The sequence below is a fragment of the Nyctibius grandis genome, chromosome 15 (assembly GCF_013368605.1).
Source record: "Nyctibius grandis isolate bNycGra1 chromosome 15, bNycGra1.pri, whole genome shotgun sequence".
Taxonomy (NCBI): domain Eukaryota; kingdom Metazoa; phylum Chordata; class Aves; order Nyctibiiformes; family Nyctibiidae; genus Nyctibius; species Nyctibius grandis.
The window spans coordinates 175,979-186,739 of record NC_090672.1 but is presented as its reverse complement, the minus strand read 5'-3'; the positions used below and the strand labels follow the sequence as shown (position 1 = coordinate 186,739).

The 10,761-nt window shown below is 38.2% G+C and overlaps 1 protein-coding gene across 1 annotated transcript; it reads right to left on the bottom strand.

Moving 5' to 3' along the window:
- Positions 1–445: 445 nt before the first annotated feature.
- Positions 446–10,374, bottom strand: DHRS7C (dehydrogenase/reductase 7C). The gene is made up of 7 exons (XM_068413316.1): positions 10,243–10,374; positions 9,618–9,773; positions 5,515–5,627; positions 3,904–4,114; positions 3,252–3,344; positions 1,301–1,456; positions 446–770 (listed from the first exon to the last, which is right to left on the bottom strand). The coding sequence occupies exons 2-7, from the start codon at positions 9,769–9,771 to the stop codon at positions 562–564; spliced, it is 936 nt and encodes a 311-aa protein (XP_068269417.1). The 5' UTR covers positions 9,772–9,773; positions 10,243–10,374; the 3' UTR covers positions 446–561.
- Between the last annotated feature and the right edge of the window lie 387 nt (positions 10,375–10,761).

The window sequence follows — 10,761 nt, the reverse complement described above, 5'->3', positions numbered from 1 at the left end:
CATGTACTCCAAGGTCCTGTTGCAGATGAGATACCAAACTAGATAAGCCCTTATTTGGCCTCACCAATTGCATATCCTGCAACTCCCAAAAAGCACATCTGAGGAACACTCTGATTCAGTCTCTAACCCCATTTTCCACTGATTTTTACTCCTCTGTCTCCCACATCTCCCTACTTCCCCATCCCTTTGTTCCCATAAGTTCCCATCAGTCCTAGCACTGACAGACTGTTCTGATAAGTTGTTGCAGGTCCCCAAACTTTGATCTGCCAATTTAGATTGGGAATCACTCTCTTATAACAGCAATAGAGTTCCTAGTAGAGTTTTTCCCATACTGTTGTAATGCAAACAATGACATCTTGTCATATTCACTAAATCCAGAAGAGTGGAAGTCCCACAGATGCATATGTGTCAATGGTAGTGAATCACTAAGTGAGACATTGGCTGGTTCATGTTTAAGAAAGCCTCCTGCTTTATTCTACCCATAGTGAAAAGCAGAAATCATTGACATTTGAAACATAAACTTTTTTTCAGGTCACAAGCAGGGAGAAGAACCGACCAAAATCAATTTTCCTCTTCTGTCTTCAATTTTTCCCTAATCCCTGATGCAACAATGGCAAAAAACAGCTCAGGGAAGAAGGTGCGAATGTAAACTGCTGATCTGGGGACAGGATTGGCCATAAGTACCTCCTGCTTCTTACTGCTCACTGTGCGCAAGATTTCCTCTGCCACCTCCACTGGGTGCACACCATATGCCACCTTCCTGAAAAAGACTGTAAATCAGAGACGAGTGAGAGCAACAGACAGACAGATAGACAGGCAGACAGATAGACAGACAGACACATCTGAGGGAATAGTGTTGAAAAGACACACAGCTAGTGCATCGGTCAAATTAGTTAAATTCCTACACACTTTCAATCCGTTACCCATTCCCTTCCCCTCATCAGTATGTCCCTAAGATCTTTTCACAATTTTGAAGTAAAATCCTCGGAGTCCCTAAGAAAAGGAGCAACTTGACTGCAGTGGAACTCTCCCTTGGGACCTTTCTTGCTCTGCTCTACCTCCATTCCCCATACTTTAGTGTATTTATTTTCTAACATAATGTTGTCTCTTTCCATGTTCCTTCTCTTTTCACCAGGCTCATCTGATCCCTACAGTCTCTCTTTTCTTTTGCTCACCTAACCTGTTCATCCTTTCTGTCATTTCCATTCTTTTCCCTGTGCTCCTTTCTTCTGCCTGGGAAAAGCCTCCATACTGCTATATGGGCCTCATCTACCATCTCTCTTGATGCATAAAACCTTACATTTCCAAATAGATGCCTCCCAGTTGCCAGGTGCTGGTTGGCGATGGTATGAACAGATGAAGGCTGGACTCACAGTGCTGACAGAAATATCAAATTCTTCCATTTCAGCTCTAAGACAATCAAAAAAGCCTACAGCAGCATGTTTAGAAGCAGCATCTAAAAGAAAGAAAAAAAAACCCAGATAAGCATGTCTGGATATATGAACGCATGAATATAGATGTACGATAGAGCTCCATAAAACATGAATGTTTAGAAAATTGAGCATGGAATGATAGCTAAAAGGCAAAATATCGGTGAATTATTTCACCCTGTGAAATTATAAAACAAACAAAAGAAAATGATTTGTACAGGACAATTATGCACAAGGTATATGGTCAGTCTCCCTGTACAAATCAAACAGCATGTGTCTGGATTTCCCAATCAGAAATATGAAGTCCTGGGTTAAGGAATAATACTTCTATTATCTCTACAGTTTAAAAATGCCTTTGGTGGATGGACAGATGTCCCTGAGATGAGGCTCCGCACCTTCTGTTGCTGAAGTTTATGACACATCAGTAAAATGCAGTGAAACACATGTCCATTTCTGCAATGCAGGAGCACTAATGTTTTGTAAACTAATTAGGCCTTTGCCCTACAGCATCAATCCAAGATGCTTTTAATATTAAAGTTAATTTTAAAGTAACTGAAAGTTAAGTATTTTAAAACTGCTCTTAGTGCCTTTTTACTGAGAATGGTATTAAAGAAGCATAATAGTACATGAATCTTGACCAAAAACCAGAACTCTGTGTTAAGTACAGAAGAGCTGCAAAGCACTCGTCCACCTTTGACTCAGTTTGCAGTGAAAACGAACCTGTGCATAATATTATCTTAAAAATAGCAGATGGGCTCTGGGAATGGAAAGAAGCTTCTCCATTCATTTGTTTTGAAATTCCTTCTTCTGGCAGCTTCATTTCATGTGACATAGATATCACTAGAGGCATTGTAAAAACTGTCTCTGTTAGCTCTTCTGCTACTCATGATTTTATACACATACAATATATCTTGACACAATCAGCTGTTTCCTAGATGGAAACTGTTCCAGATGTCCTATCAATGTGTTGTTTCTTTTTTGGAGCCTTTTTTGTAATTCTTATACTTCTTTTGAGATGGGGGACCAGAACTGCACACAGAGTTCAAGATGTGGGCACTGCACAGACTTATACAAAGGCATAAGGACAGAATTAAATTTTTTTTCTCTACTGCTTTCCTTACAGTTTCTGTCACTGTATTTTGCTTTCATGGAACTACAAGTCACAATCCTGAGGTCTTGCAGACTTTTTAATTCAGAGCCCATCATCCATTCTGACCTCCTGTCACAGTTAAAAATGTCTATTTACATCTATCCTATATTTTCTGTCTACTAACTTTGTGTTTTATTAATGCAAAGACCTTTCATCATAATTCAGGACAGCTTAGTTTCATTAGGAGCTTTGGATGAAAGACCTTCTTGAAAATCTTCTGGAAAGCCAAGCAGAATACAATTACGTCATCTCCTTATAAACTCCCGCACATAAATCCTTTAAGTGCATGAGCTGCCCTTTACAAAGCAGTAGCTAGTATCTACCAGTACCTTATATTCATACATACTTCATTCTTCATTATGGTTTCTACTAATATGTCCAGTACAGATGTTAGACTTACAAGTCTGCTGTTTCCTGAATGTCTCCTAAGATCATAAAAAAAACCTCGCTGTCACATTTAGTATCTTCTTGTCCTCAAGTACCTTAGGCAGTAGTTATACTTCAAAGATAGTATTTTAACTATTTCTTCTTGAGTTCCACTTTGAAAATTTTTCAGCCAAATACTGTATTAATAGTTCACTGAATTAGTACTTTTAATAACCTATTATCAGTGTCATGGAATACTCACAATTTATGCATTAGAATGTACATTTTTGTTACGTATAACTTACAAGCTGCACGAAATGGGATTCCTATTTTTCCTTGGATACTATTAATTAGAACAATGTGGCCAGTTCTTCTTGAGATCATGTTGGGAAGAATGGCTGAAAAAAAAGAAATAAAAGGAAGAGCCACATAAGTTAAAGCGCTCAATGTATTTGGTGAAAAGAAGTGACAGCTGAAGTGTACATAGCACAACTTTAATGAAGGTTGTCTTAATACTGCAGTCCAAAGTATCACAAAATCCAGTAGCTGGAAACTGACTGTCTTCTAGACTTCACTTGGATAAATACTACATGCAGTATTATCCCATTTAATTGTCAGCCTGTCTGTATCCTTGTAAGGGTTTTGAAAACAATCGTCTTTCTAAGAAAGGCAGCAAGCATGTAAATAAAGGAGTCACCATATGCAAAATACAATAAGCAGATATTTTAAAAAAAGTCCGTCTTTCAAAAACCTGCTTATATATTTCTTGACCAATCTATTTCCAAACCCAGGCACTCTGATTTTGATCTTCTTCACCTCAATTTCAGTCCACTGATTTTCACATAATTGTTTTGATTACAGTGAAGAAGGCAAAAATAAGTGTAAATGAAACAGTGTAAAGCCAATGACTTGGATCTCAAGCTTTAAGTGGCAAAACAGGAAAAAAAATTAAAATACCTTTGGTTAATGTTATAGGTCCGAAATAGTTGGCATCCATTATCTTTTTATCAAGTTCCAATGAAATGCTCTGCACTGCTCCTTTCACCTTCATACTTGCATTGTTGATCAGTATATCCACACAGCCATAGCAAGTCAAGATTTCCTTAGCTACATCTTGAATGCAGTTTATGTCTGAGATATCCAGAAGTATAAGCTTTGGTGCATATGTCTAATAAAACAAAGATTTATTTCAAGGATATCTGTCATATAAAAATATATTTCTATTTACTTGTCTTATAGGTTACTCTACCTTGATATCTGAAGAAAGTGCTTTTACCACTCTCACAAAAACTTTGTTCTTTTAACATACTCTAGAAAGAAAATAGTTCAGCAATGGGTATTCATAGACTCTGAAATTCAGATGAAGCAGAACACCATGGGAAAGGTAAGCTGGACTAGCTCTACCCTATTGAGTTTTGTCTCTCTTGAAATCAGTGGAGACAGGTAACAGACACAGGGGGTGAGTCTTACCACTCCAAGTTATGTTTTTTCTTTAAGCAGCCCTCTGGACAATTCTACTGACCACAGAGTCTAGGATACAGTGCTTTGATAGATAATTTACATATACATGGGGGGCAGTTGGAAGGTAGGAATGGTTTGTTCAGCTATAGGTTATCCAAATAGAGTTTACATTTTTACAATTTCTGCAAAGATGTAGATTTTATCAAGTATGGGACAGAGGAACGAACTCTCAATATCTTCTCTTACTATATTACTACAACATTGTAATGCAGATCCCTTGGTCATACCTAATATTTTTTTCCTAGTTCAGTCTGCAGAGACTAGCATGAACACACTGCTTTTAGGGTTATTTATGCAGATGAATGAAGCTCACTGCAAAAAAAGGGTCAAACGCAAAAATTTGTTGGTCTGGTGAACAATGGCTGTAGCATTTGTGTGATGCCTTCAGGAACACCTGTGCCCTGAAATGAGTCAGCTATCTGTTGGTCACAGAAGGAAAGCTTTCCCATGAGCATAAAAGAAACACCTTCCAAAGAACTGGCAGCAGGCGCAGCATTGCATGTCTACTTGCACGGTGACACAGTGATAATGAGGAAAGGCCGTTCTTATTCATGTGCTCTCATGCACTTCTAGCTGGGACTTCTCTTAAAGTAGTGGAGAAACTCAAAATTAATTCAATCTTTAGATGCATTTCCCACTCCTTGAGCACTCTAATTATGTGAAAAATGGATGATAGTTACTGTGATTAAATAAAGCACTTTGGATCCCTTTCATCCGACTTAACAGGCAAGTTCCTCTGCCTAGTGTTTCTAATTGGTTGGCTTGTTCAAAATGCAGGACCATCCAATTGCTTTACAATAATTGCCTTGACTTAGCTCAAGAGAGCAGGATGTCTGACTTATCCTTTTGGCATCATGCTTTGAAGACCTTCAGAGGTGTTCCTCTCTCTCTGGACTTGGGTGCGTTACCTGAGTGACCAAAATCACCATTAACATTGAATCATGTTTCAGGTACCTTGCTTTACTGGATTTAAAAGCGCTTTGTGTACCTGAGCAAGGTGTTTACATCAAGTTCTGAATTTTCAAAGCACAGTGAGGGAATACTTACCATACTGGGGTCTGCCACACTAATTAAAGCATCATACAAGGCTTCTAACTTTTCCCATGTCCTGCCACATAACACAAGCCTTGCTCCTCCTGTGTGAAACACCCGAGAACATTCTAGGAGAGAAATACGTTCAAAAGAAATAATACAAACAATAAGAATTTGATTTTGTTTATGTTGCTGGAAATGGGATGCTCTTTTTGCTAATGATGTTGAATCTATGCTTTAAAATTCATTAATTTTGAAAGAATAGATATATATGAGAAAAAGGAAAGCACTAAATGGCAATAATACGTATATGTGAGTAAGAAATTAAAACTTAATGTAATGGCATAGTGCACAATTAATGGTACAGCACAATGGTACTGTTTAGTCATGAGATTTAATAAAAATTCAATTAAGAAAAGAACAATATGCCAGTTAATGGATGATGGGTTTGAGTTAGAAAAATTGTTCTGATTATCTTTCTTCCTTAACTCCCTTCACCTACAGACACACTTGCTATAAAGAAATATGCACACAAAAAAATACATGCTTAAGACTGTTACAATACAAACTGCATCTTTTGCAATCCTTCATGTGTATTGCCGTATAAAGAAACAAACCAATCCCAGTAATAGCAAAACTAGCTCTGTATGTTACCTTCATGAAACTCTTGGCAACATGAAACTCATCTACAACTTCGAGAAAGAGCAATATAGAGAAACTTACCACCCACTGGCCCAATGGAGCGACAATGAAAGAGACCTTTCTTCTAGAGACCCTTCCTTCCATATGTAATCCATCCCAGACCTTTATCTCCTGAGCATTAGACCTTCCTAGTAGTCAGCAGAGGCATCAGGGACCAGCTTGAGCTGCCTCTTGTTCAGCTACATTCTCTGAAGCCTTCCTGAGAAGGCCACTGAGAAGTTTCCAAGTATGCTGGACTGGCATTGATTTTTTCCATACATTCAGGGATATTCTGAGTTAGGGGTTCACCCCAGTTTAAATTAGGTCTCTAGGGAGGACTCTTCTCCCTTTCTCATGCAAGTGAACTTTGATTGTGCTTTTCTGAAAGTGGGGACTCATAATAAGAGGAACTGGCAGTAATTGTTATCAGTCATCCTGTTTCAGAACTGGCTACAAGACTGCAGCCAACTCAGTTTAGGTCTTCACGGGAGTATGTGATCAACTCAGCCCAGATTATGAAATACCAGGCTGAAGCCTCTTGGCGTCTTGACAGCCTGTGTCTGGCCTATTTTCTTCTCTAGGTGGTGTTGAGGGAGAATATACTCCTCACTGTCCTGTCAGTTTGACCAAAGAAAAGCATTTAAAAACATGGAGCATAGATATCTCATGGGCATCTTTTAGGAATTCATTGTCAATTGTATCCCTCTGCTGCTACAGGCTGCTACAGGTGCATGTTCTAGCTCAGCTGAACGGAAACTGTGGCGCTCAGTCCAGGAATCTGTCAAGGTTGTCATCCTGACCAGGAAAAGTACACAGGCCTGCCTTTTCTTTCTTGGAATAGATTATGTCTTGCAGAAAGGTCTGAGGATGCAAGTGATGATGTGCCCACTGTGCCCCAAATCAGACACAAGTTTCGCGTACAGCCAGACTGTTAGTTGGCAATAGGTTATATGTGCTGGTAGGACTGGAAATCAAGAGTTATTTTTCCTTTCTTTTTTTTTTTCCTGATTAGGTCTTCCAAAAAGCTCTCAGCCTTGGAGCCCTCATATTTGGTCCCTAAATCAAATATGTATGACAGTTACATAGTCAGCATGGGAAGAACAGGAATATGGTCTTACAATTACTCTTATGCCTTTCCAGCCTGTTTGATTTGTCTTAGCTCTTATGGCTGTCTGTCCTCCAAAAAGCATTTTCTTCAGATTTCAATACTCACAGGCAACTCCAGTTATGCTAATATGCTTACCTTAGATTTCTTAAATGTCCGTGTTAGACTCTTAATATCTGTATGGAAGCACTTCTGGATACACTCCTCTATTTTTGTAAACCTGTGCAGCTAGAGACTTTCATTTATGTAATATTTTCATTATTTACAACAGTAATCTTATGAATGTCTTTCATTTTCTTTTTTCTAACATAGAAAGATTTTTGATTTAAAGGCCAAAACATTATTTGCCAGTACTAGGACAACTACACCAGTATTTTTCCTATAAACATAACAGTCGGGGCAACCTTGTGAATAAAACCTGACTACTGTGTGAACAGCAATAAAAGGGGAAAAGGGAAACCAAATATGTTCTTCTCTAGAACTATCTGGATTTTTCTGAGTTATAGCACTGTGAAGAAGCAGGAAGCAGATTTAAGTTACTACAATAAACCATTGCAAGCATCTTCAATCATCATAGTTTTTGTTTCTTTTTTTTTTTTAACTTTGATGGATGTCTTTAGTCCAGAAATTCTGGCATGTGGGAAAAGGAATTTGGCTGTTGCCTAAGAGCTCAAATATGCAGCAGCTGGCCAGACAGCTGGTATTTTAAAGCTCTGGACAAATGGCCATCGCATATGCATGAGTGGACTGCACAGTAAATTGTGCATGACTTCAAGTCATTCAAGCCTGCAAATAACTTCTCAGTATCACCCTATGGGATACTGGCAGTAGATATGTTTAGGATAATAAAATAAAATTGCTTTGAGTTACCTCCTTTTTCACCTATGTGAAAAAGGGTGCAGGGAGGGGGGAGGTGATTGCCTTTGCAGCCTCCAATGACAGGTGGCAGCAAGTCACAAAAAAACCCCAAAAAAACCCATGAAGAAAGGTTAATAAAGAAATTGAACTTAGGAACATCTTCCCCAGGGGTTATGCACTGCTGGAGCAAGATACCTGGAGAAATGTACAATAAATGTTCTTTACCCTTGGAGGTTTCCAAGATTTGTCTTGAAGCCGCACCCAAGCAGATCTAGCACTGGTGATGTTCTTGCTCCAAGCAGACCTTTTGTCTAGAAAACTCCAGACATCCTATGATTCTACAAGACACCCAATCTCAGCTGGAGAACTCTAAATCACGTCTCTCCAGACAAAAATACTGAAATATAACCAATCAGAGAAAATGCATGCTAATACTATCTTCAACAGAAACTGAAGTGTGTCAGGGAAAGGGAAAGAGCAAGTGGTATGTGAAGGTCAGAATTATTTCATACATTGTCCTAACAGGCTCTGATAAAGAGCGCTCCATGCCAGCATAGTGTGTATTTCTGTTGCAGGTCTCTAACCCTATTCCTGCTAAGGAATAATTCTGCAAGAGCATTCCCTTTCCCCACCTATTTTCTGCTTGGGAGTGCAATGTTTCCAACATACAGCAAGTCTTCACTGAAAATGCTAAAATGTAGCCTCAAGCTATGTTTGCTTTATTGTGCACTTGCATCTACTGACCCTCAAGTGATGCCTAGAGCAGGACTGTACAAATGCAATATATGACCCAGTACCTTTAATCTGACAGCACTGTGTAGGCAGGAAATATGAGCCAAGAAGAAGTATATGCTAAGTGGTTGGCCACTCAGGCAATCAGCTTCTATAAATAGATAAATTATCACATACCCTTTCCTTCCATCCACTGAACCCACCATTACACAGAGCTAGGCAGCCCAGTTGGAGGTACTGGAGGTTATCAAGGCAAGAGGAGTAACATGGGTGATACAGGGGGCAGAGATATGAACAGGGACAGAAGGGTGGGCACTGTTGTTTACAGGGAGCAGGAAATGCTGAAGTCTTTAAGGGCTGAAAAGGAACATGTAAAGAGTAAGGTGACACCTGTTTATACTGATTTGCTGCCACCCTGCAGTGACAGCCTATGTAATAATATCTCGTAATAGCAACATGCTAAAAATATCACTCTTAAGGTGCTTACAAAACCTCTCATTCTATTGAATTAAATAAATACAAAGCTCTTCAGTTCCTGAAAGTTTACCAGCAGTTCCTGTGTCTGAGACTAAAAATGTACATTTAAAAATGATAGAATTTGTTTAAAAATATTTTTCTTAACTTCTGCTTCATCCAGGCAGTTATGAATAATACAAGGTAATGTATGCATATTTTACCACCTAGACGGTCGTTCTCTGGTTGTTTCTGTTCTCTGACACTGAGAAGAAATGAGACAACTCACCCTTGCCAAGTCCAGAAATGGCATCTGTGATCACCACCACCTTGTTTTGCACGGCTGACTTGGACAATAGCCACTTGACTGACTGGTAAATATAAATAATTCCACTGATCCCTAAGAGAAGCAGTGGTAGAGCAAATACAGCAAGAATACCCATCTCTGCGGGAAACAAAAGATCATATGAGAGTAACAGTAATCATAATGTGCAATTATTATTTTTCATATTATTCTTATTAAAAAAAAAAGAAATACTTTCATATATAGAAAATCCAGCAAACAACATGCCAAAGGCATGTTGAAGCAGTGGGAACCTCATTTTCCAATCAATGGCTTAATACTATCATTTAATGAACAGGGTTATATTATTTGTTTGTTTTCCTCATCATTGAATGGTCTAACAAAATCTGGATTCCTTTTATTTAAAATTACTCTATGTTGGCAAAAACATAATAGAATTTTAGTACAAATATTGCCTTGGGGCAAAATATATGCTAAAATATAACACTGAACTTTTAATTATGTTGCTATTATAGGAAATCAGATAAAAAGCTTTTAATCCTAATTTCAGATAAAGCACATAATAGAAGTGTTTTCTCTTCTAAAAGATAGAGAAAATAGGATCACTTACTATGGCTATGAAGATTCCAGGTACAGATAAAACATTCTTTTGTATTTTTGTAAATTTTTGTATTACAGGTTTAATTAAAGTCCTTTAGCAACTTCATAGAGCATTGCATTTGTTGAGGCTGCTTGTCCTGAATGAGAATGGCTATGTATAGCCATGTGACAGAGATACTTCAAAAGTAAATATAGCATCTACAGTGTGATTCACATGCCTGACCTATCTAGTCCAACAGGCTGGGTAGCCATGTAAAAACTCTTAGTACAGTATCAATTCAACTGTACAAAGAAACATCTATCATTCTGTCTTGCCTTTGGTTGCAGTTGTTCACAGGACTGTCTCAATTTCTCGTCATGGGCCTTCAATTAACATTACACATAAAAACATTTGTATAAACTCCATGATAACAATACGTCTTCAAAAACAGCAAAAGATACCATAAATATACCATAAATAAGTTGCCACTTGAAATAATCACTGTTCAGCAATATGAATGATGTATGCATGTGTCAGGAAAAGGTCTTT

Bases quoted from the DNA above. Each gene is read 5' to 3' on its own strand.
- DHRS7C (XM_068413316.1), bottom strand. From the start codon at position 9,771: ATGGGTATTCTTGCTGTATTTGCTCTACCACTGCTTCTCTTAGGGATC. The intron at 3,345-3,903 runs GTATTTTAATTT...CTTTTTTTTCAG, and splicing joins ACCTATAACATTAACCAAAG to CCATTCTTCCCAACATGATC. The intron at 771-1,300 runs GTAAGGTTTTAT...TCTGATTTACAG, and splicing joins GGAGGCATCTATTTGGAAAT to TCTTTTTCAGGAAGGTGGCA.